Raw genomic sequence first — 27,655 nt, 5'->3', positions numbered from 1 at the left:
AAACTCCAGCTCTATTCAGTCGCATACCGTCTGCTCAGAGGTGACATGTGCCTGACATACAAGGCCATGTCCAACCCGGAATTAATGGACATGCTCCACCTCAAAAATCCAAATCCACCAAAACCACTAGAGCAAGCGACTTAAACCTTAGCACGGATATAAATAGGACGTGCTGGAGGGATAGATTTATCACTCAGAGACTCCCTATGCTGTGGAATAAAATCCCGGTCCATGTGAGGCAGAGCACCTCGCTGACTCTGTTCAAGAGAAATCTAGACCTGTGGATGGGAGATCGTAGGTTTACCCCGGGAATCATCTCTGGGTCACTGCTGGACAGAGGCACAACAAACTAATGGGCACAGTATTTTTTCATATAAGGGGTGGCGTAAGCCACAATAATTTGGGCTAGGCTTATAAATGCCTTAGGGCAGATAGCCTAGTATAAACCTATGAACCTATGAACCTATGAAGTCACTTTTTTAAATTTGCTGTGCTTGTATATTTCATAGACCTACTGTTGAACTCAAATACATTGGCAGGTGCACCTTGCTTATGCCACTGTTCAGACTCATGTCAAGATCAGCATTTTTACACTGGCGCATGCTAATGGAACCCTGACATAGTCTGTGTTAATAAACCTCATTAATTATGTTGGATGTAAAACCCCATTTTAGCAGAATGCTAAATCCGTTGTGACCTTGGCCTTCTTTGGAAGGCTCACACTCTGTGATTTTTCACTCAGGTATGTTACTGAAGTATTCAGTAATTTGATGCTGCAGTTCACCTCTTCATGTTGCATCTTTACCAGTGTAATAAGCGGGTTTATATTATATCAGCGAACTCTGTATAATTGACCCAAACACTTCGAAAATCCAAAATACCGAACACTTGGGAAAAAAATTGCTGATCCGTAAAAAAAAAAAAAAACAAAAAAAAAAATAAACACAAAATAAAGTGGGGGGCTTTGCCCCCATCCCCCTACTTAAAAATACCAACTCAGAGATCGCACCACAGTGGAGGAAATGGCAAAGTCCCAAAAATGGCCCAGTGATTTCTTTCCCTGGGAAAAAAAAATCACTGTTCTGTGCTTTCAGAATTTCACCATTTCAGGTAAACACGTTCAATTAAACAGTGTTCACAACTTTAAGCATTCACTTACATAATATGAACCCTATTAAGCAATGCTGAGGGTTCTGACTGAATCTGCCAGTTCACTTTGGTATCGTTTATTTATTTATTTATTTTTATGCTTGCATGCATATCTATTTTTCCTTGCTACAAGTTTAGGACTCTGAGCACATACTTGTGTATGTGTTTCTTATGTCTGTGGTAGACAGATGGTTTCAAATACTGATCATGGCAAATTGTACAATTGCCCTATACATCTTCATCTCTAAATATGCTTTCGGGAGGTGTCTACATTGAGGGCATTTGATATGTATTTACAAGCTGTAACCTGACATCCTGTGACATGTGCTTTGTATCCACAGATGCAGACACCAGGCTAAGCATGGCATTTCCTCTCTGTATACCACAGTTACCCTTATATAATTGTGTATATATTGGAAGGCAGTAAACACGTAAGTGTTATGTACTGTCTTTGCATTTACATTGCCCTATTGTATAAATATATGTTACCTGAAATGATTCACTGCTTACTCTCATGGTATGTCTGTCTAAAATTGTCAAGAAACACATATAAATCACTTCTGAAGTGTTGGTGTGAAAGAATAAAGGATGTCATGCTCTGCTGTTTATGGTTTGATTTGCATAGATTCCAGCTGCTTAAAAGCTTGCTGACAATTTATTTATGTATTCACCGGGTCAAATGTTTTCTTTGTTGAATTGGTAGAAAGCTGATACTTGTGATAAAAAAAAATCAGCTGATCACACATACAAGTCTTTTTCTGAGTCAGACTGCAATGCAGCGGGGGTTAGGGAATTTGCCTTTTTCTATTCTACTATGATTTCAGAGCTGGCATATATAACTATCAGGGGGTTGCACGTGGGTCTGCTCCCAACAAAAAAAAATGTTTAAGTAGTATATTTTGTTTACTTTTGATTCAAGCGTTTGAGTTTGATCAGTGGATATTCCCTGAGTTGAACATTCAACTTAGCAATATGCATCCATTTATCTGCATGTAGGGTGATTTGTGAGAAACAAACAAGAGCAGTCACTGGAGTCAGCTGTCTGCCTTACAAATTATATTTATCACTAAACAAAGTTCAGGAAAGAAATTCAGTTCTTGTAAATCAAGATAGTCTGCAGCCCAGCATAAACATGTTCACCTTTGAGGAAAGTCTTTTCACAGTACTATGACAGCATATCTCACAAAAATGAAATAGCAGTTACATAGAAGTCTAGACAGAAGAGTAGCTCTGTTTGTTAGTAAGTTTATAGATGTATACTAGGTAAACCGCTGCTAGGACCCTTAAAAGCCTATCTATGCAACCCAAATGTGACTCACAAATGTAATTTAAATAGGGGTGATTTATTGGTTGCCAATGTCGTATCAAATATACAAGCACCAGCCCAGGAGTGAATTTCTGACTATCCTTTCAAGTCCAAGTTGTGTTTAAATAGGATTAGGGAGGAACTCTGCTTCACAGGATGAGGAGCCTGTTCCAGAGAATAGGAATCATCTGAGAAACACAGCTGTCTCTCCAACATGTCCTGTTTTTGTCACAAGCAAAGCTTAGGACTTTCGATCAACTAGCTCTGATGTTAATTGTTTTGCAGATTTGAAAAGGATCATAAAAAACAGAATCAGGGATGCCTTGTACACCAAGCAAAGATCATCCCCTCAGAAGTCTGCATGGTACCGAGTAAAGAGGCAGATCTTTGAGGCAATTGTGTAGGACATTGTGTTTACCCCTTATATTCTTTTTGTAAGGAATCTTTGTGAATGTTCCATTTGCTACTTGTTTCTGGTCAGGTACATAATGAAGGGGCATTATACTCTCTAAAAGGTCTGAAGAAGGCTAAGTACACTGGTACAATGACCTCTCTGAACCAAGATACCATGCCCTTACTCATAAGTTGAGCAGCATAGAAGTATTTTCTTAATACCTTGGATACATGTTGGTCGAAGGCTAGGTTTCTATCTACGAGAGTAATCAGGTCCCTGACTACTGAAACAACTTTTAAGGGTGTTTTATTGTTGACATAGTTACCCATGGTGGCAAACTTCCCAAAAGATACTATAATGTATTTCTTGACACTGACTTTTAAGCCATAGCTTTGACACTAACCATTTGTCTGTGTTAGACTTTCCTGAAGGGTGTTCTTATCTTGGTGGAATTCAATGACTACTCCCAGTTTGCAACCATCTGTGAACTTGTTCAGCCAGATGCCTTTGACATTGCTTTTAGTCTCTGAGAAGTAGTTGTCAAAGAGGAGTGGGTCTAACACAGAGCCCTAAGGAAATCCACTGGTTACCGGCCTCTTTGTGGAAGTGGCTTCTCCAGTCCTAACTTATTGGGTCCTAGCTAGCTAACCAGTGTGTTATAAAGGGGTTTATGCCTTGTTCTGTAAGTTTGCTGACAATGTCTGAGAGGGTATTGTATCAAATGCATTTGCTATATATATACACACACATATATATATATATATATATATATATATATATATATATATATATATATATATATAGGGGCAGTATAAACTGCTTTCTCCTCATCTATTTCCCTAGTGAACTTTTCAAAGAAATACACCAGGTTCAATAAGCACAACTTTTCTTTGACAAAGGCAGACTGGGATGGATCCAGTGCCCCCTATGTCCTTGTTATAATTTCTATGATAATTCTTTCCATGGCTTTGAAAATAAGTCAAGTCAGACTAATGGGTCTATATTTTCCAGGATCTGTTGAAAGTCATTCGCGATGAAGGGGGATGACCGTCACAGTCCGCTTTTTGTGACACAAAGCCTGTTTTAAGACTGCAGTACAATAGTGACTCCAGGGGTCCTGATAAGTTGTATTTTAGAGTGTTCTAGAGATATCCCAGGACGTTATCAGGGTCCAGTGAGTCTGTTCTTGAATTTATCAAGTGCAGCCAAGTACACGCCCAATAGTTATAGTTGGAGGGGTTGAGGTTATTTCATGCGGAATGGTTGGGGATGATAGAGGAGTAACTGATTTTGTCCAATAAGAGGTTTGCTATTTTGCCAGGCTCAGTGAATGTTACACCATTAACCACTGGTTCAGCATATTGCTGTGTACTCCCTTGAGGTCTCTGTCATAGCGGAAGAAGGTGTTATAGTTAACTTTCGAATGGGAGGCCATCTTAACCCTAAAGCTTGCTTTGTTTGACTTAATTAGCCCTCAAAGTTGCCTTTTAGTTCGATGAGCCAGTTTTTATCTTTATGAGAATTACCCTTCTTGATCTTTGCCATCATTTTTTTCTTTTTTGTATATCCTGTTTAATATGTGGTGCCATCAAGGTGATTTGTTAGTAGGATTATTTATGGGCTTACTTCTGCTAGGTACAGTGGCCTTTATGCAGCCACTGACACAGTTAGAGTTTCTGATAGCAATTCAGCACAGGCTGCTGTGTTCTCAGAGGTTGAAGGGGAGTTGAATTTTGACAACCATCACTTAATAAAAAGTAGTTTGCATTGGAGTAGTTCTTAAGTGTCACTGGTTTTACTGGGGTTACAAAGATGGTTTTGATTTTGAAGGAGACAGCCTTATGGTCAGAGCTTAACAGGGAGAAAAGGCATTTGGGGGGTGGAGGGAGGGTGCAGCGTTCTCCCATATTTGTGAGTATGAGGTCCAGTATGTTGGGAGTCTCTTTTGGGTATATTTGCTATTAGTCAAGGGTGTTTATATTTACGAAGTCCAGGAATGTCTGTGTAGGTGGATTTGAGGCCATGTAGGATTCCCCGTCTATAGAGGGGTAATTAAAGTCTTCCATGAGTAGGGTGATAAGTCGGATGCTAAGAGTCTCCAGTAAGTCTAAATATGCATTGTGAGCTTCTTAGGACAGGAAGGGTGGCCTACAGCTGGCTATGATATGGCACAGGATTTTGTCTATACCTATCTGCATATGGAGAAACTCCAGTATGTCCCCTGTTTGACCACTATAGAGGTAGGTTTGTTATCGATGTTGAGTGAAACACCTTTATCCCTTGTCTGTGCAGCTATTTGTCTAAAAGTGTGAAAGGCACTGAAATCTTTCACTGATTAGGTACTATCTGCTGTGTTAAACCATGTCTTAGTAACTGCTCAGATATGTATATTCTCAAGTATGAGGAGGGCCTGGATGGTGTGTAGTTTTTTTATTTAGATTCCAGTCATTGAACAGTAACACCTTAAGGTTCAGTTGAGTTGATTTTGCTAAGTCAGATAGGTCTGTGAATTTGGCATTGCTTAAACAATGCACTATGGGGGGATAAAGTTTTAGCCAGTATTCAAAAGCCTTGAGGGGACAAGTGCAGACCATCCTTGCAAAGCAATATAGTCTGGTAACCATATATTCCCAAGCTGACAAAAAATGTTTCCCCTTAGAATGACACCAAAAAGACATCCAATTGTTAAAATCAGTCATGTTCTGCTCATACTGTGACATCATCCTCAGTGATGATTATATGGTAATATGCTGCTGAATGCTAGGATCATACCAGTCTGAGAAACAGTTTTATTTATTTATTTATTTAAATTTGTTGACCGGGAGTGTCCGACTGGACGTGGGTCCATTTTCAGCGGAGGCCCGGGGAGAAAAGCTTCACAGTAAAATAAACAGACAGTAGTTACATTGGATTACATAGCGATTAACAATTTAACATAGAAATTACTTACAACATATTTACAGATGAAGAACATAGTACATCAGTAGACAACTAGAATCTTTACTTGTGAAGTACATCACAGGCATTAACAAATGTAACAATGAGAAGTTCCTGCTGTATAATAAGTACTAGGCTTATGAGCATCTGAGCTTGCTATAATCAAGGTAGTTAGTGGAGTGGAAAGAAAGGTAGTAGTTGGATGGGGTGGATGACATTAGAGTGGGAGTTGCAAGGGCATAGCCAGCATGTTTTTAGGTGCACTTTTAATAAAGTTTTGAAGTTGGTTCATGATGGTATGGAGGTAATTGTGGGTGGGAGTGAGTTCCATAATTTGGCTATGGCGCAAGAGAATAGTGCTTCACCAGCAGAGTTATTGGCTTTAGTGATCTGCAAGTGATTTTTGTTGCTGGATCTTAGTGGTCTGGTGGTGCGATAGGGTTGGAGTAGATTCTGGAGGGATGGGACATTTAGTAGATGGTTTACTAGTTTGTGGGCGAGTGAGAGTTGATACCACTGAAGGAGGTGAGGGAGTTCAAGCCAGCCCAGTTCAGCAAGTGAGAGACAGTGGTGACTACGGTAGGATGCCCCTTTGGCGAATTTGGCGATTTTGTTGTAGCAGGTCTCTAGCTTGTTTAGATCACATTGCCTTAGGTTGGTATATACTGGAGAGGCATAAAGTAGGGTGGAGATAAGGTGGGAATTTGCTATTGAAATCTTTGCTGCTTTGGTGAGAAATTGTTTATTTCTGTATAACGCTCCTAGTCTGGGAAGTCCACAATGTCTCTCTACATATATTCTAGGGAGGTACATTTCAGGTCATTTACATATACATGGACTATATTTCAATCATACTTGTACTTCTGATGTAATGACTTGAGAGCATGAGTGATTTGGTGGATCTTAGCTCTAGATAAACTAACCATTATCTTCTTCTTGTTCAACCTGGTTGGAGGAGCATCAGTATGTCTTATAACAGAGACCCCTATAAAGAGAGTCCTGGGAAGTGTGTTTGCTTGCCTTAGTGGCTTAGTGTTTGGGCCTCCACTGAGTATGATTGTTTGTGTGTTGTTAGGTGTTGTTTTATCTGAATGTCCTTCCAATTGCTAAGGCATAGCTTTGCCAACAGATAATCTATGAATTCTTTGTTGTTTCACTTAATCTCTGTAAAGGAACCATAAATCAATTAATCAGACCCTTCTTGGCCAGCACATTTAAATGGACCTGTCTCCACTAATGCTACATAAACCTACCCAGCCCCAGCACAGAACCATCAGTTTGAGCCTCAGTAGATGGAGCTATATGCATGGGACAGCCCAAATGCATTTAAGTGGCTTGAGAATCTGAGACAGCTTGATATAGTTAGGATAATGTCCATATTTCAGAATAGCCATTGAAGAGAGAAATGATTTGTGATTTAGATAAGTGCTCTTCCCAAGAGGTAATATTCCAGAGTGGGAGGGCTGATGTAATGACAGTTAGTCTCTTTCTATGCAAAGCAGCATTTCTCAAAATTACTGTGCTTCTATTAACATAGCAGATGGAGTGCTTTGCCCTTCTACAACCAAAAACTATAACTATCCTTACCTTACATACATCTGTGTACACTAGGAATTGTTTTGAAAAACAAAGAAGCTATAAATATTACTCCAAGCATAACATATTTTTAACTGTCTAAAGATTTGCTTGATTGCACTTGTCCATTTTACGTTCAGTGAAGTCTTACCTTTAGTCAGGTAAGTCAGGGATAAATTAGGAACTACCTTACGATACAAAAAAGAAGAAAACTTATCCTTGGCTTCTTCAAATATTCCTCAGGAAACTATCATAATAGGTGTTCTAAATAGTAACTGGCAGGCCATAAGCAATGATACGATAATGATGTGTAAACTATGGGCTAGCCCACCTTATTCCATTCCTAACTAGGTACAATAAGCATTCTAACGGAAAATCAACCTTAAATTGGATCCCCAGTAACTACATAAACAAAATGATCTCCTTTGGTGCCCTTGCCGACAAAATAGGTGACCACCCCCCTCCCTCCCTCTGCTATTAACGGGCCACCACAATATCCATAAGCTGATAAGCTGTACTGATACAACCATGCTCACAATCTGTCCTCCGTTCAAAAAGATGACTTTACCACAAATTTAAAATTAATAAACTGGAATATCTTCATCTAGATGATGCAGTCTACCAATTCTACATCACTTACATCAATACTCTAAATGCCACTACATGATCCAAACTAAACAAATCCAGCACCCTGACTCTCCAGACATGGTAAACAGCTTATTAACCAGAGAGAAACAAAGTGTGGGAAACCTGGAGATAAAATAAGACAAGAGTCTATCCTACAGAAATATAAATACCTCAGAAATGTCTGATGTGGGCATCTAAGGATTTTATCCACCATTTTTTTTAATTTTGCAGGCATTCTATCGAGATCTAATGGCAACACTTTACAATGGAAGATCCAGTCATGTGTGGACAATGTTTTTTTTTTTCTTCCTTTGTGACTACAGCAAGTAGAAGTTGATAGTAGCCTTTGCTTAAGTCTAAAGGGGACAGGAACCTAGTTTGCCCAGTTCCTTAATCGATTTATACACTTGGGACACAGGACATAAATCAAACTTACGTATACTATTTAGCTTTCTGAATTCTTGGGTACTAGCATAATGGAACTACTCTATTAACTCTGAGGATCTTCTCTTCCATTACTGATTGGTGTTGAGACACTTGTTATTTAATATGGTTTTAAATGTACTTTCTTCCCTGGTACACTCTTTGTGGTGTCCTGAACTGAACTGTTGTTACCATACAACTTGGAGATTATATTCCTGCACAAATTATTTTACTTCCTGTTTTTCAGAATGAATGTGGCTCCTCTACTTTGAGTAGCTATACTCTGACTGAGCTGGTGTCTAGCAGATATTACCACTGCTTGACAGATGCAGCCAAAGAAACCGTGGGAGGAAGACCGTTCTCCGGCTTTAAAAATGTGATAGGGCATTATTTAGTTCTGCAGAACAGATTAAAATCTATAATACATATAGTAAGAGAATTGGAATTAAGTGACACAAAAACAGCAAAAAACAGAAATGCTATTTTCAAATAATTCAAACAAGAATATAAACTACTTGTGTTTGCACCCACCTTTGAAAAAAAAGTATCTTGAAACAGTGCAATGACATTATGAAATTATAGAAAAAGAAACTGAAATCAATTATAATGTAAGACACACAGAAAAAGGAATCCAAAAGTCTTGCTCCACTTAAATGTTCTGAATCTTTGGATAGCAACTAAAGGTTTTGTAGTGTGTTTGCAAGACAAATAAATATTTTTACAGCACACCCTGAGGTCATAACAGAGGAAACATTACTAATCCCTTGCACATTACTCATGAATATGGATGTATGGTCAAAGTTGTATGGAAGAACCAGTTTAACTGGGCACAAAATGGTGATAAAGTACATTTAATGCCTTACTGAATACCAAAATCCAAAAGCCAGGCAGTCATGGAAGTGGTATAGAAAATGTTTACATTTGAGTCACCAACTGAGTGGAATATTTCCAAACTACAGGTTCCTAGACATGATGGGCCCATAAGGCTTTGCAATGACTAAAAGAGTTTGAATAAGATATCAGAATTTAATTCATATTATATGCCCCAAAAGACTAGATAAATGCTAAGTTTTGATCCATGCTGGGCCTAGCTAAAAGCTAATTGCAAATTTCACTAGCCCCAGAGTCTAAGGGGTTGGGAGTTGACATAATAAACTAGTTTATCTCACAGACAAAAAATACAGTTTTCCCATCTGTGGGAAATTTGCTATGTCTAAAATGGACTACAGAGCCTAGTAAGCATCTATGAACCTAAAAACTGGCATTCTCTGCATCAGATGGACTCTTCCATTATGAGGCCATGCCTCTTGGTCAGCACAGAACAACTGCACCATTTCAGGGGCTAATGGACACAATTCTTGAACCTCATACCAGATGTGTAACAGCCTGTCTAGATGCTGTGCTGATATCTTTAGTGGACCGAGAAAGTCATCTTCCTAAACTTTAATCCATCATGGATTCCTTATGCCAAGCTGGATTAACTACTAACCAAGCCAAGCCCAAGTTAGACATGGCAGAGACACACTATTTATGCAAGATAATGGGCTAAACAGGTTAAGGCAACTCAAAACTGACCCACACCAAACAACCAATAAAAAGAAAATGGTCATCTCAAACTGAATGCAAAAGAAATGCATCATCATTCCCTCTGGCACAAAAAATGTCCCTTCGCACTATCAAATTAGCAACCATACCCTAAGTACCCAGGAAGTGGTAAGGGAATTGGGATCACAGGTTGACAGTGATCTTAACTTCAACCACCATGTGTCTACCATTGTAAGGAAAGCTTTCCATGTAAGTCACTGAATTAGTAAAAGCACTGCCTAAAAAGCACTTATTCGGCCCATAATTGAGTACAATGCCCCATTTGGTATGTACCATATTAAGCACCTGCAGTAATTAGAGAGACCTCAGAGGTTCTAAGAAAGAAGATCAAGGATCTCCAGCATGTGCCTTACATGGACTGACTAAATTCCCTGTCACAATACTCCATATCACATAGACTTCTTAGGGGAGACTTATGCCTGGTCTACAGAGCAACCCAAGATCCAAACCTAATGAACTTACTACATATTCATAAATCAAATGGGTCTAAGGCTCCAGGGATATAATATGGCCTGTGACTTAAACAGGACATGCTGGAGGGACAGATTTATCTCCCAGAGACTGACATGTCTTTGGAACAGGCTACTAATTCATGGGAAACAGACTGACACTGTTCAACAGGAACCTGGACAAGTGGATGGGGCACCATAAAGTCTTACTGGGAATAGAGCCCATAACCTTCCTGGACATGGGAAGTCATCACTAAATGCAATCTTGGATATTGACTAGTGCTTCTATGGTATTACATTGGGTTGAAACAGCTGGTCTTAAAATGACCTCTGGGTCGATAGCCTAGTAATGTCCTATGATCCTATGATTCCATGACATCAGAGGCAAACCAAGTGGACAGGCTGAAATTTAATAGTTTATTTGAGAATCAGATAGTGCATACTTGGCACTTATGAGAATGGCTGGTCCTATGGAAGTATTATTTTCAGCATCTGAAAGGGATTCTTGTTTCAAGGTGTTTTCAAGAGGGAAAATACATTTTCATGGATAGTGGGGCGACAATGTGGTAGGTGGGTTGGGTCTGTATTATATATTCGAAGGTTCAAAATTTCAAACCTCATATGTTCGACAATAAATGAGCGAAAATTGAAACCTCGAATATATAATAAGAAAGTAAAAAAAAACTTACCTTAACGCTCTGAGCAAGGGGGCAAGCCCCCCTGCACCCCCCCACTTAAATATACCAACTCTGAGACTGCACTTCAGTGCAGAAAAGGGAAATTGTCCCATTTTTTGTGTACTGAGCTGTTGCCTTTCACCTTCGAACTTTTCAAAGTTTGATCATATGGTGTTGACCATATGACATTTGAACTTTGAAACGTTTGGGCAATTTAATAGGGACCCAGTGGGTTAAAATGAGCACTGAATGTGTCTGCTAATACAGTGACTATATTCTTGGATACTATTATGGTTGGGGTCAAAGAATAATTGTGATTATATTCTTAATTTCAGAACTGAGAACAACTTGACTGAATGCCCAGATATAAATCACCCTTTTCTGAAGCGGACGTTAAGTCAAAAAATGTGGGGTCAATGTTGACAAGGAGATAGACCCCAATGTTTCACCTCAAACAAGTGTCAACATCAATACAGAATTAGAATGGAGTGGCAAGATGAATTGGAAGCCCATGAACCAGCTAAATATTCAGCTACATTTAAACCAAAACCTGAATAGGACTTGTGAGATAACAAAGATGTCAAAAAGTCTGTGCTGAAATAAAATGTCTTTATACCCACAAAAGACAGAATAAATGTCTTAAGACCAACAGTCATACATCAGTAACTGCGGGAACTACTTCTCAACAATAAAATACAAAAAGTGTACAATAAAAATTGAGAAGTAGCTACAATTAGACAGTGCCTACAAAGTGGTAGGATAAATATCCCAAGAACAACTGTTTAACACTAGGACCTGCTGATAATTTCTCAATGATAAATTAGTACAAAGAAAATGGCACCTACCTAATGCAAGGCATAATAAAGGACTGAAGGATAAAAAAGAAATACCAAGATAAGAAGCAACCAGAAGAGAAAAAAAAAATGAAATTATTAAAAACGAGTAAAAACCCATTAAATACTACAAAGTACATTGAAGACAATTAGTAGTCTGGGGCCAGTTACAGATGCTGGTGTACTTTATTCATAGCAAAATATATTTGCTGAATGGTCCTCAAGTGCAGAGCATTGTAAAAAGCTTTAGATGTTCTGTTTATAAGCTGGCACATGGGTTTTGAGTGTCATGCATCCTACACCTGTACTGCAGCATGGAAAGAAGATGTGGTGACTCTTAATTCTGGCAAGCAGGTTACATGCACAACAGAACAATAACCATCAGTATGGAATATACTGAGGAAGACATTTATGATATGTTCAGTCAGATACACAAAATAAATGGGTCAGTTTCATAGTTAATTTATAAACTGATATTCACTTTTAGTTTACAATTCTTATCAATGAAATGCATAATTAAACACATACCATTTTAACATACAACACATCACACTGAGAAAGTTACTCTGAAGTTTTTTTTACATATGTACACCACAAACTTCATAACTTAGTTAGAAAAATAAATCTGAAAATATGTAATAAAAATGCTGCATAACAATGACAGCACCCCTTAAATACAGACAGCTTATGTTATAAATCCTGCCATAGGAGGACCTTATCTTTTAAAAGGAATATGTATTGTCATTCAGTTTTTTTGCATAGAGCTCAGCAGTTGATACAGTGCAATTATAGTCACTTTAGGAATATGAAAATAGATGTTCTCTTTGCTTCACTGTTAATATAAATACATTTCTCTTTACAGGGTATGCCTTATGACTGCTCTAAACACCTAGCAGTATTAATTATCCATTTCACAATTAAAACCAAAGAACCGTGTCACTTATTTAAAAAGAAAAAAGTTAATTTCCATCAGAAAACATATGACTAGTTGAATTACCAAAGCTGCTTACATGCCCATTATGGAATTCTACTATTGCAATGATTAAATTCTGGTCATCGTCATCTCTTAATATTTCCAAATTTGGTTCTACTTTTAACAATTCTTTGAAAATGTTTGATCTACTTGAAAGCCCTGATACATAGGTATGAAATGTACCATCATCTCCAAAATTAAGATGAAAAAGTGGTCCACTAACTGCTTCTTTTAATGACTTTCCAAAGTACACCTTATTTATTATACTCTGAGCAACACCAAATGGAACAGATGTTCCACCAGTTGCAACAATTCCAATCAAGTCATCTTGTTCCTTCATATCAAGTACCATAGGAGATGCCCAGTATTGTAAGTCTGCTTTGGTACCCTCTGTAAAATCACTGAGGATTATACCACTTGATGGTAGAAACAACTTTGAACCAAAAGTACTATTGAGTGAACCAGACAACACAAAGATAGAGCCATTATTATCTGCAACAGCAATGTAACTACTAGACGGAGCCATGTTTAAATTTACTAAGCTTTTATTTATGGCACTTTTTGGATGTGTTGTACTGGATATTTCACTGAGCAATTTTTCTTTGCTCTTTCTAATAATGTTATTATAAATCTGAATAGAAGCATTTAGGATGTGAGAGTAAATGCTGGCACTATGTTGGTCTTCTGATATGCTCTCTAGTGTCAAGTTTTGTGATTGAAGTTCTTCAATAATTCCAGAAGAAATGTTTCCAGCTGCTGGAAATGAAGCTCCGTACAGTACAACGTCATCAAATTCAACTTTTAAGGGATCAGTCCAATTAGCCTGGTGGTGTTTCATGCTGTCTACAAATGTCTGTTGTGCAGGAACTGGAATATCAGGGTTCAAGAACTGAATCAATGTTGATGAGATGCCATCATTATCTATGTTGTTCCTAATATTCTCCAGTAGGTCTGCAAGCTTCCTATTTGTAACTGTTGAACCCTCATCTTTGATGCTTCCATTTAAGTTACAGAACAAATCACACAGTCTTGAGTTCTTGATCACAGCTTCATTATCTCGCAAAGCTTGAGCTAGGATGTGATCAATGCTGAATCCATGTCTCGCTATATGAATTGCACTACTGAAAAGTGTGGACCATTCAAGGCTGCCATGAAATTTATGCATCAGTCTTAAAGTCTGAAGAGAGACAGGAATACCAAAATCAGAAGATGATGAATTGATGGGAATGGCATTAAATACTTTTGAAGTTCCAGATGGTCCATCATAGTACAAAGCTGAGAAAACAGCACCTAGAAATAAAATACATAACTTAGTTTGCATTGCTTTACCAATTCAACATTTTGGGTACATGTCAATACACAAATAATCTGATGAGAAAACAGGTTGGTAAACACACCTGTCATATCCAGAACATACTTAACATCACGACTAGAGAGCACCAGCACCATTTTTGAAAATAAACATAAGTTCTTTCTCTGCAATTTAATTGTAGCAAATCAATAATTCAGAACTGGAATTAATGGTGAGTTCACAGGAACTAATGGAATACTTCATTATAAAGTGATGGTCTTCTTAAGCCATAAGAGCATGGTATAATACCCACAGACTAACAACAACATACATTAATCCAGTACAAATATAAGCTGAAAGCTGAAGAATCATCACTGTGCTATAAAATTATACAATCAGTTCTAAAGCAAGAAAAAAAAAACGAAAAGCTAGAGAAGGAGAGATCTGGTCTATTCAGATACATTACATTGAAGGTTGTACAGAGAATTAAGCTGGACATACTTAACTAGTGGGTTTGTAGTGGTTAAGTGTATATTGGTTTAACCAGTTTATTGCTAAAGTAGTAACTTGTAAATCTATGAAAATAAGTAAGGGGATAAGTGGCACTCTGCACATCAGTCAGGAAGATTAAGTATTTTTTAATAAAACATTATTTAGGAAAATGATCTATCTATGATATAGCAGTACTCTGTGGATAATATCTTGATGCTCCTGAGTCACAGAACATATAGCAGCAAAAGGCTGACCAGTTCAGGTGTACTACTAATTTTTGTTTATTAATTTGTGATTTATTAGAAGGATGCACACACTAGTATACTGATACTTTTCAGTCTTAACTCAGATACTAGGCACTTGTGAATCACATTATATATCCTTTACAACAGTATGACTTTATTTTGGATGACTAACTATCCCTCAATAAACTGGGACGCCCAGACTGCCAGTGTAGGATATGCCGAAAAGTCATTAGACTTATAAACAAAAACAATTTCTTTGAGCAGTTGGCAAAAAAAAAAACTGTTAGAGGACACATTGATGGCCTGATTATACAAATATGGTTGCTTCTTGCACTTTTCCTGTGCTATCTCCTTCCCCAGTGAAGTCTGACCATAAAATTGTAACCTTCTCCTTTAAAAATTCCAAAAATGCTTACAGCAAACATCACTGAATTTAAGGGCTACTAACACGACAAGCTCAACATATTATGTAACAAAATACCAAAATTAATTTAAGATGGCATCTCTCCTGACTCACTGAATTTAAGGGCAATAAACATGCCAACCTCAGTATACTATGTAACAAAAAAATCAAAATTCACCTAAGACTGCACCTCCCCTGACATTAATACAGCAGAAACACTCAGTAAAGAACTCTACGTCCATTTAGAAAAAAAAAAATGTATGGAGCTAGCAGTCCCTACCAGAACCAGGTTATCATGAGAAATTCAAAAACAAGCTACCCTAGTAATCCACAAATAAACTATACAACAAAAGAAAGAAACCCATATTCTCAAGGATAATATCAAAAACATTAAAAAAAACTGCACACTATCAGATCCGCTAAAGAAGCCCAAGGACTTACGCTGGCCTCTAAAGCTAAGGGCTAAAGATCATTATAAATCCTTCATAAGCTACATTAGAAAACTAAAAAAAAAAAAAAACGAGGGACGTGGCCAAGATGGCTAACTGACAGCAGCAACTGGTGAAAGCTCTGTGACTATAAACTTTTCTCTGACAGGATATATTACTTAAAAAAGACAAACTGGATACAAAACTAGAATGTTTCAAAGAAGAGGCCAGAAAGAGGATGAAGAATTTTTAAGTTATTATGAAAGAAAAAGGGGCAGACAGCAGTATTGAAAACACTTTGAATGATCATGAAAACAAAACAACTCAGGGTGAGTATCAGACTGAATTTCTTTTAAAACAAAATAACTGACTCATATAAAAACTCAATTTAGAAAATAGACTGAGATGAAAGAACATTAGAATTTATGGTATACCTGAAAAGTATGAGGGAGACAACATAACAAACTTCTTAGCTACCTGGCTACATAAAACATTGAAATTTTATCTTCTGGAACTGAAACAGCACATAGATCCCTGAGAGCACCTTCTAAGAAAGAAAACTCACCACCACACTCAATTACATTTAAGTTCATGTCTAGCTTAAAAATATATCAATATTAAAAGCAGCATGGTCCAGCCTGCCTATTAAAATAGGTGAACATGTAGTCAGATTTGACAATGGCTATTCTAGTAAAGCAGTGCATAAAAGAAAATACTGTTTACCACTGATCAAAAAATTAAAAAGAACAATATTAAAGCCACATTATTCCTTTGAGAAGAAACCAAAATATTTAACACTCTGGAAGAGGCATCTACTTTTGTTAACAACAATAAAATCCTTAATACTGAAGAAATGAAGTAGAACAGTATACATATGAAGAGGGGTTCCTATGAAAATATCGACAACTTGAAATTTCGAAACTGACTTCACCGACAACTGAAATCACCGACAACGCAAATCACAGACGTTTCCGAGGTAAGGGATGTAAATTCGCTACTCATGCCTACCATGGTTTAGTAAGTGTGGCAGTGTTATGCTACCATGGTAGGCATGGGTAGCGATATTACATCCCTTACCTCGGAAATGTCCGTGATTTGCGTTGTCGGTGATTTCAGTTGTCGGTGAAGTCAGTTTCGAAATTTCAAGTTGTCGATCTTTTCATAGGAACCCATGAAGAGACACAGTGAGCTGAATTATTAAAAAAAATGCTTAAAAAATGTAAAAGCTTAAAAAGCCTTAACCTGGTATGTGACATTAATAAAACCTGCTGGAGGGACAGATTTGTCTTCTAAAGGTTACCACACCTTTAGAACAGACTTCCACTTCATGTCAAACAGAGCACCTCATTGGCCCTCTTCAAACCCAATCTGGATGATTGGATGGGTGACCATAAATTTACCCTGGGGGTTCCACTTGTGTCCCTTTTGGACAGGGGCAATAGGTGCTGATCATGAAATAAGGGTCGGAACTGGGCTAGGCTTGCAAGGACCCATGGGCCATTAGCCTAGTAATGTCCTATGATTCTATGAATGCTATCCTATGGCTTCATGCCCACTGAGTGGCACACAGCTACAGTTATCCCACTCCACAAGGGGGGATCCACCTTGGATCCTGGGAACCACTGCCCCATCAGTCTGATGATCCTGATCTGCAAGGCCATGGAACATATTATCATGGAACTTATAAACAAAGACATTGGCAACCTTCAAACCCTGGACCCCACGCAGTTTGAGTTCGTGAAGGGCCGATCTTGTCTCCTGAACCTGATTGACTTCTTTGAATCAGTCTCCAGAGCAATGGACAAGGTTAAGGTGGTCCACACAGCCTATCTGGACCTCACCAAGGCCTTCAACACCATCCCCCATTCTGGAATCATAGATAAACTTACTAAGCTGGGCATTAATCCCTATGTCACTCGATAGGTTGCCAAATGGCTTACTGACAGAACCCACACTGTAAAGGTAGCCAACTCCAAATCCAGCTCCAGACAGGTGACAAGTGGAGTACCTCAGGCTTCAGTACTGGGACGGCTCTTGTTTGGCCAATGCTAAGGGACTCCGGTTAACAAAGTTCGCAGATGACTGCAAACTGGGAGCCATTACTGAATCCCCAAATGATGTGGAAATTCTACAAAAGGGCCTTACAGAAACAGATGCTTTGTGCCAGAGCCATGGGCTCCAGCTCAATGCCAAGAAATGTATAATCGTCCCCTTTGGGAAAAAACATGTACCTGTGAATTACCACATAGGTGGCAATACACTAAACACCGAAAGTGTGATAAAAGACTTAGGGACACAGGTGGACAGTGGTCTCACCTTCGATAAACACATCGCCACAACAGTCAGGAAATCCTTCTATGTGGCACACCTCATCACTAAGGGCTTTTCATCCAGAAATATGGAGGTCATTGTCCCACTGTACTCATCCTCCCTAATTAGACCCATTACTGAATACAATGTCCCTTTTGGTATGTACCTCTCAAGACATGTGAAATAACGGGAAACGCAGCAGAAATACCTCACTAAAAGAATCACACACCTAAAGCAGGTGCCCTATGCTGACCATCTAAAAAAACTCCACATATACTCTGTTGCATATCGTCTACTCAGAGGCAATCTCTGCTTAACATACAAGGCCATTTCAAACCCAGAGCTGCTGGACAAGCTACACTTAAAGAAATCCCAATCCTTCAGAGACACATGCTCCAGGGATCTAAACCTTGTCATCACAATGAACAAAACATGCTGGAGGGATAGGTTCCTTACCCAGAGACTCCCCAGACTCTGGAATAGACTGCCCATACATGTCAAGCAGAGTGCCTCTGTGGCCCTCTTCAAGAGAAACCTTGATGATTGGATGGGAGATAGGAAATTCACCTCGGGGATAACGTCAGTCGCCCTGCTACACAGGGGTCTAGGGAAGTAAATACTGTGGGAAGAAATAGCCAGCAAATTGTTATTGCTAGGCTTGTATAGGCTCCAGGGCCAATAGCCTAGTACCAACCTATAAATCTATGAACAAATGACTCTTATTCACTGATTGCTGGACTATTGCTTTCTGAAACGATAGATTTGCCTTTTTTAAGTAAAAGGTTTGTTCTGGACTTTAAGCCTCAATACATATATAAGTATGCATTTATATTTTAAGCCAAAGCATTTTTTCATGAAGATGAATATTAAAGGGTTAGTTTTAATGTTTTACTATATTTACAGTGAAAGCCAACATATTTAATTTAATTAAACTTACAAGTTTGTTTCTAAATGTCAAACAAATGTTCTGTAGGAAAATGCCATTATATTATAAACAACATAACTGGTAACATTAAAGTTACATAAGTTAAGAATTTTATTTTATTTATTCAGTGTCACTTAGTGTGTGCACTGCTGAGTTAACTGAATGTCAGATCTAAGTAATATGCTAACTGGAAGTGTTAAGGTGCTGGTGATTAAGTTTTCCTTGTTCCTATGTAACACATTCCTTTCATAGGTCATTTATGAAACAACCGACACATTGAGAAAGCTTGAAAACAAAGAATGTTCCATCTCTTCAGAATGCTACAGTTTTCCCACCTTGAGCTGTAGTGAAGAAAACCTAGGTCAAAGTTCATTACTGATGTTTGTGAAAGAAGAAAAATAACTTTCTATTTTTTTCTTTTCTCAATTATATATGAGAAATCTACCCAAAATAACACCTCTTTTCTTTTCTTCGAAATGAAGAATTGCTAAGGCAAACGCTATAGTAATGTTATAACATATAATACATATAATATATAGTAATGCTGTTACATATATTTTGCTAGCAATTTGTGTGTTAACAGCTTATGCTGCAGTGTCATTAACTTTAACGATACATACTAACTATACATATTAAACGAAGGAAGTGAGGTCAGATGTTTATTACTGACTGGAACAGTTTAAAAGAACTAAGAAGAATGAGAAACTTACAGAGGAAATTAACAGCTGCTGTGTGCTGTGAGATGTCATTTTCACAAGCTGTAGCCAGATTCTGATATCAACATGGAAAGCTTAGATCAGAACAGCAATTGACAATGGCTAAACACATGTATTCAAATTAAATAAAACCTAATTATTTTACAAACAGTCAAGATTGTTTGCAATATTATAATTAATAAGAGTAAACATCTTATGAACATGCATACACAGAAGGAATGCTATATATATTATGTAAAAAAGCAGTATCCGTAAATTAAGAAATATTCATATATACTATAATATTTAATCGAGAACTGATGATTAAATAGTTCTTTGTTCGGAGATTTTAGAAATACAAGATATATAGAATAAGGTAGAATACTAGTGGGAAAATAAGTCAAAAGTACATTTAAATAACAAACTGCTTTAAGAAAAATGTCTATTGCATATATCTGCATATGACAGAAATGTGAAATACCAGATCTCATATATTTTACATAGAAAATCATATAAAATATTTCAAAAGAACATGAAGGCTGAAATTTGAAGCTTGGTCATGAGAACTTTGAAGCTTTTTGTATAATGAATGTTATTAGATTCACTAAGACTACCTGAAATAACTCATTTCATAAGTCAGCGTTGAAAGGTGAGTGTTTTATTGCTGAATTAGTGCATTAATTTTGATAGAAAGTAAAGCAGATACTTCAATATGTTTGAATCCAGGAAAGGAGAATGAGCTTTAAATTGAACACTTTGTAACTTTTTAATACAATACAGACTGCAATTATTTTTCTTTTGACTCCAAAGAAATAGCAAGACATTCTCTTTGACCTCAGTACTGTGCATTTGTTATGAAGTAGTTTAATAAGCTAACATTTTTTAAAATATTTTTATATTTGATGTGTTAAGAGTATTACAGAAATTTGAAATATGGGCACTTGTACTTTAAAAACTACATCAGAGCTTTTTGTTCAAACCATAAAATGTGTGTGTGTGTGTGTGTGTGTGTGTGTGTGTGTGTGTGTGTGTGTGTGTGTGTGTGTGTATGTGTGTGTGTCATTTGGCATGATAAAGGTATATGTGCATTGTTCTCTCTTTTGTATTATAGTTTAGTCTGATAAGATTACCTGTGATCTGTAAGTTCACATATGTCTTTCTCTATTAAGGTTCCACTGTTATACTTTTTATTTAAAGATCTAGTTATAATAATGTTCAATGAGTGAATAATTTAGCAATATTAAATGAGTAATCTATACTACTATTACATAAATAGGTGGGTCTACCTTCACTGGCCAAATTTACACTTCACCGAAAATTATTTCACTGACACTAAACTGCCGAAAACCCATTTCTCTGAAACATCACTTTATTGACAACCAAACCACCAAAAAAAGTATGTGAATCTGATGCAGCACACCAGAGAAATAATGCACAAATGCAAAGCACGCAGAAAGTCCCTCTACCTAAGTCCATCCAACCGTCACATACGTAACTGTTGTACCATGCAAAATGTGAAAGAAAAAGAAAATGTAACAACCATAACTTCAAGTTAGCCAACGTGCCAATCACATCTTCAATAATGTTCATTATACCATGACCCCCCCAAAACGTGCACGCTGATTGGCCAGCGTGCCCGTTGTAAATCGAGTTATACTAATGGAAAAAGGTCCGGTCGCCCGGACTTTTTTCCATTAGTATAACTCGTTTTTTTAAAACACTGTCTCGCTATGTTAAATGGCTATGTTTTTGACTCCAAAGAAATAGCAAGACATTCTCTTTGGCCTCAGTACTGTGCATTTGTTATGAAGTAGTTTAATAAGCTAACATTTTTTAAAATATTTTTATATTTGATGTGTTAAGAGTATTACAGAAATTTGAAATATGGGCACTTGTACTTTAAAAACTACATCAGAGCTTTTTGTTCAAACCATAAAATGTGTGTGTGTGTGTGTGTGTGTGTGTGTGTGTGTGTGTGTGTGTGTGTGTGTGTGTGTGTGTATGTGTGTGTGTCATTTGGCATGATAAAGGTATATGTGCATTGTTCTCTCTTTTGTATTATAGTTTAGTTTGATAAGATTACCTGTGATCTGTAAGTTTACATATGTCTTTCTCTATTCAGTTTCCACTGTTATACTTTTTATTTAAAGATCTAGTTATAATAATGTTCAATGAGTGAATAATTTAGCAATATTAAATGAGTAATCTATACTACTATTACATAAATAGGTGGGTCTACCTTCACTGGCCAAATTTACACTTCACCGAAAATTATTTCACTGACACTAAACTGCCGAAAACCCATTTCTCTGAAACATCACTTTATTGACAACCAAACCACCAAAAAAAGTATGTGAATCTGATGCAGCACACCAGAGAAATAATGCACAAATGCAAAGCACGCAGAAAGTCCCTCTACCTAAGTCCATCCAACCGTCACATACTTAACTGTTGTACCATGCAAAATGTGAAAGAAAAAGAAAATGTAACAACCATAACTTCAAGTTAGCCAACGTGCCAATCACATCTTCAATAATGTTCATTATACCATGACCCCCCAAAACGTGCACGCTGATTGGCCAGCGTGCCCGTTGTAAATCGAGTTATACTAATGGAAAAAGGTCCGGTCGCCCGGACTTTTTTCCATTAGTATAACTCGTTTTTTTAAAACACTGTCTCGCTATGTTAAATGGGTTTAACATAGCGAGACAGCTTTAAAATAAGCAACGGAGATCTCCGTTGCTTATTTTAAAGCTGTCTCGCCATGTTAAACCCATTTAACATAGCGAGACAGTGTTTAACAACGGAGAAAGCAAGATCTCCGTTGCTTTTTAGTCTCGCTATGTTAAATGAGTTTAACATAGCGAGACAGTTTTAAAATAAGCAACGGACATCTCCGTTGCTTATTTTAAAACTGTCTCGCTATGTTAAACTCATTTAACATAGCGAGACAAAAAAGCAACGGAGATCTTGCTTTCTCCGCTTTTGCTCAAGCTCTGATGTACTGCGCAGGCGCAGTACATCAGAACCGCCGGATGCCAGACATCTGCGGAAGGGCAGTAAACAGGCATTATACTATGCCATTATTTAAGAAAAGTAATAGTTTCTTTTCTTAAATAATGTCATGGTATAATAGCAATAACCCACTTCTGGGTGTGGGTAATGCTAAATTTAGGGTGTGGGTAATGCTAAATTTACCCATGGTTGGCTTTGTTTGGTCCCTCGGGCTTCGCCCTCGGGACCAAACCACGCCAACCGTGGGTAAATTTAGCATTACCCACACCCAGGCGTGGGTTATTGCTATAATATTCTATGATTTTTACAGGAAGGCAAACCACCTTGCACCTCCCAAGTGCCCTGCAAATTATATATTCCAACTCTGAGATGCCACTACAGTGACAACAAGGGCAGATTTTTCAATCCATACTGAAATGCGATCTCCATTTAAAAACTACGAGTGCTGTACAATTTGTTTTCCACAACTTGAATAGCTATACACCTAACAGCTTATCTGTCATGCAACTCAACTGGTATGGTGCACTTCAAGGTACATAAACATTAAATAATTGTACATCTCTCACCACCATCACAGTAAACATTTCATGAAATTAAATTCGGCAAACTGACATTTGAGAGTAATGAATTTTCATATAAGTGAATTCAGCAATTTCAGGTTAAGCGAAATGAAAATTCATTGAAAGAAATGAGACCCAAATAGATATATTGTACTACTTGTTAGATTATTTAATGTCTATGATTAATAGAAGAGGATTATTAAAACTGTATGTAGTAATAGGGGAACAGTTACAAATGGCAAAAAATATAACTAAATTGGGTCTATTTTATATATTTAAAGCTTCAAAATTTCAAACCTCATATGTTCGACAACATATGAGCGAAACTTGAATCTTTGAATATGTAATACACATGTAAAAAAAACACTTACCTTAATGCTCTGAGCAGGTTGCACCCCCCTACTTAAATATACCAACTCCGTGACTGCACTTCAGTGCAGAAACTGGAAATGTTTCCATTCTGTGCGTATGGAGCCACTGCCTTTCACCTTAGAACTTTTCAATGTTCAATCATATGGTGTCGACCATATGACATTTGAACTTTGAAATGTTCAATAATTTAATACGGACCCACTAAATTAATAGTTTCTTATTATTTTGACATATATGTGTATATATATATATATATATATATATATATATATATATATACACACACACACACATATATATATATATATATATATATATATATATATATATATATAATATATATTAATTATTTGTAACTCATGGTAGCTTTTAGCTAGTCTTTTGGATGAATTTTTAGGTGTTGCTAGATACAGCGATATTTTATAGCTTGACTATTCAATAAGCAGACTAGGAACTTTGGCATCCATGGTACGTTGTGTTATAGTTGTCGATTTGTCTTTATGTCTGAATTTTAGTAGTTTAGTTTGTAGAAAGAATTCAAAAAAATGTAGACTGTCAAGATATTGTCAGAGGAATACATTAGAGTCTGATTATATATATATATATATATATATATATATATATATATATATATATATATATATATATAATTCAACTAATATGGTGGATACATATATCATAACATCTTTTAAAATAAATATTTTTAAATTAGCAGCATTGACAGTTTTATTCTCTGATCCTTTAATGTAAATGAACAAAATAATGGCAACATAAGGAAATCATTAACAAGGTATCTAAAATTAAATAGAGGATACGTATTCTTGCAAGAGGCTAAATTGATAGAAAAAGATGTACAATATTTAAATAACTTATGCTATGAAATCTTATAATCTGATTCTTTTATCAAAAAGAGAAGATGAACTGCTATACTTTAGAGAAAATGTACTGTAATGTCTAAGGTCATGTAATCCTTTAATGGTTATAAACTTATGCATACATTTATAATAATTAAATATAATGGCAAACTCTATACATTATCTAAGTTTTACTGGATCCCGGAATAGGTGCAAGAGTAGCTAAACATCACTTAAACTTACTACAAAGTCATTGGAAGGTCAGTTTAATTTTAGCAGAGGATCTTAACTGCATATCTAGTGTAGAAGATACAAGTGCACAGAAGAAAGCTAAAATGCTGGCATCAGTGAAAGCACTAATTAGATGAACTAGTAATAATAATTTAGTTGATTTACTAATTAAAGTAGAAGTTTTCTTGTTCTTCACTTATTATTCCTATGCAAATGAGATGCAAACAAAGCAGAATTGATAGGATGTATGCCTCTAAAGATTTACTTAATAAAGTGAATTATTTTAAAACTATTCCTTTTCCTCTGTCTCATCACAATACACTAAGTATTAATATAGTAACAGATATAAGGAGATTTTAGATTATTTATTGACTTCCAGTATATATGATGAAATTAAAAGAGTTTAAGAGTTACCCTAAGGAAGAAATCTTGGATTTTTTTTATTTTTGAATGATAATGGTCAAGTTAGTAAAGTCATAATATGGGACTCCTTAAAAATGCATATCAGATATAGAATGAGAAGATGGGTTAGTAATAAAATTAAAGAAAGGGAATAAGAGTTGTTAAACATGAATTACATAAAGCAAGGTTAGGTAATACTGAAATCATTAAAAAAATGACAAAATATCAAACAGTTTTAATGAATAAAGCGGAGATAGCTTTAGAAAAATAAAATTGCATAGTTATGTGATGCCATCAAAAAAATCTATACAGATTATCCTGTACTACTGACGAAATGGCAACAGATACATTTGGATACAAGTAAAGCCTATCTACAGTTACTAGTTGATTTCTTCTATCCACATGAGACGGACTTAATAGAACAAATCTTTAACCAACAACTTGAATTGGCGGAAATAGCTGGTGAAGAAAATACTGAGCTTTTTGTTAATGACCTAATAGACAAAATTGATGTCTATGAGCAAAGGTTGCTCACTCAAAAGAAACGTAAAATTGTGAGAGATCTACATGACTTTTCCAATCAACATGTGTTCACTTGGCGACGATCCAGAGATGGGGCTGTACAACATAATATTACTCAGAATACGACCAGCACATCACATACCACTCAGCAGTCTACATTAGTAACTCAATCTAGAGCAAGTACTAATGTTGATACTGCGAGATTAATGGAGACAGAAAATTTGAACACTGTTCAACGGTCAAATTCATCTTCCACTGTTATTCATACACCCGAGCAGGGATCTTCGGTTTACTCCACACCTTCATTGGGAGAGATAATGGAGTCTAACTCAGAAGCACATAATAGTGATTCTAATGCCAGTGGTGGGATAGTTGTTCGATGGAAAATCTTGAATCAACAGAATCAGCAGGTTTTTCCAAATTTACTGCTACCATTCAAGAATCAGTGGAAGCAATCAGAAGGACAGAACATAATACGTGGAACAACAAGCGCAAGGAACCTCCAGCTCCTGTGAACCCCCAAACATTGAAAAAGATGTGGAGGTATCAAGACAATTAATCTGGAATATTTCCAGGTATGTACTGAATGATGCTGAAAGCTCATTGTTGAACCGAGGGTCTAGGGTTTATCCTTACTACTATGGCTGATGTTAGTAATCGTCTAATAGAACTTTGTTTATTTTGCAGAAATGTAGCATTAAAGTCTTTATTTAAAATGCAAGAACACTCTACTATTCCTTGTTATAGGAAACCTAGTCTCTGTGTTCCTCTGTTTCCACATAATGTAGACATTTTTATAAAAGCATGTGAGAATGATATATATGAGACTGTTTATCAACATAATAGTAATAATAAGAGCAATCTGACATCATTTGAATGTCATGCTATTGATAAATTGCAAAATAATAATGATATTGTGATTCAACCATCAGACAAGGGTGGTCCTATTGTGATTCTAGATTATGGCTACTATTGTAGAACTATGTTTGAAATGTAATCTGATACCACCACCTTTAGGAAGGTTGACTTTAACATAGTTGGGATTTTATGAAACAGGATAGCTAATGATTTAACGGAATGTCTGTCTACAGGTTTAATTGATAAACAACTTTTTGAATTCTTTATGGTAGCAGAACCTTTAATACCCCAAACAAAAGGGCTACCTAAGATCCATAAGGATGTATATAAACCACCATTAAGCCCCATAGTTGCAGGAGCTGGATGGTTGACTGAGCCAATTTCAGTATACTTAGATGGGGAACTTAAGGATTCCCTTAATGAATGTCCTATAATTTTAAAAAATACGGAACATTTTTTAAGAGACCTTTATAAGGAATACTATGAATGCTCAAAAGCAAAATTTTTGGTAACATTTGACGTCACCTCTTTGTTTACTTGCATTCCGAATAGTGAAGGAGTTGATATGGTACGAAAATGTATGATGAGATTAGGGAAGGTAACGCCCATACATATGGATTTTTTATGCATGTTATTGGAGATAGTATTAGAATACAATATATTTACATTTCAGAATATATGCTATTGGCAAACAGCTGGTGTTGCTATGGGCACCTGCTGTGCAAATACTTATGCCAATATTGTTATGGCAGAATGGGAACATCACTTTATATTAAATAAGCAGAATCCATGTACTGGGTTCTATCGATGGTTTGTCGATAACCTTTTCCTCATTTGGGAGGGTGCATTAATAGAACTCCATAAATATTTGAATACTACCAGCAATTTTTTGAAATTTACTATGAAGTATTCTACAAAGTCAATGGAATTTCTTGATGTTTCAGTAACAAAGATGGGCAATTTTCTGTCTACTAAATTACATAAGAAGGCATGCTATTGTCCAACATATCTGCATAGACATAGCATGCATCCGAGATTCACTTTCCAGAGAGTAATGAAGGGCCAAGCTTTTAGGGTACCTCGCTTATCATGTGAAGAACATGA

General features: G+C 36.6%; 1 protein-coding gene across 1 annotated transcript in view; it reads right to left on the bottom strand.

Annotated features, from left to right (window-relative positions):
- Window positions 1–12,536: 12,536 nt before the first annotated feature.
- LOC122808041 (glutathione hydrolase 6-like) overlaps window positions 12,537–27,655 on the bottom strand; it is a 309,257-nt gene continuing 294,138 nt past the window's right edge. The window contains exon 4 of the mRNA XM_044079032.1: window positions 12,537–14,238. Coding sequence (XP_043934967.1) covers window positions 12,935–14,238 — 1,304 coding nt within the window. The 3' untranslated portion in view covers window positions 12,537–12,934. The remainder of the gene's footprint in view (window positions 14,239–27,655) is intronic.

The sequence above is a fragment of the Protopterus annectens genome, chromosome 1.part1 (assembly GCF_019279795.1).
Source record: "Protopterus annectens isolate FY-2018-M chromosome 1.part1, PAN1.0, whole genome shotgun sequence".
Classification (NCBI taxonomy): Eukaryota; Metazoa; Chordata; order Ceratodontiformes; family Protopteridae; genus Protopterus; species Protopterus annectens.
The sequence above is the reverse complement of the archived record's forward strand: the minus strand, read 5'-3'. Positions and strand labels throughout refer to the sequence as shown.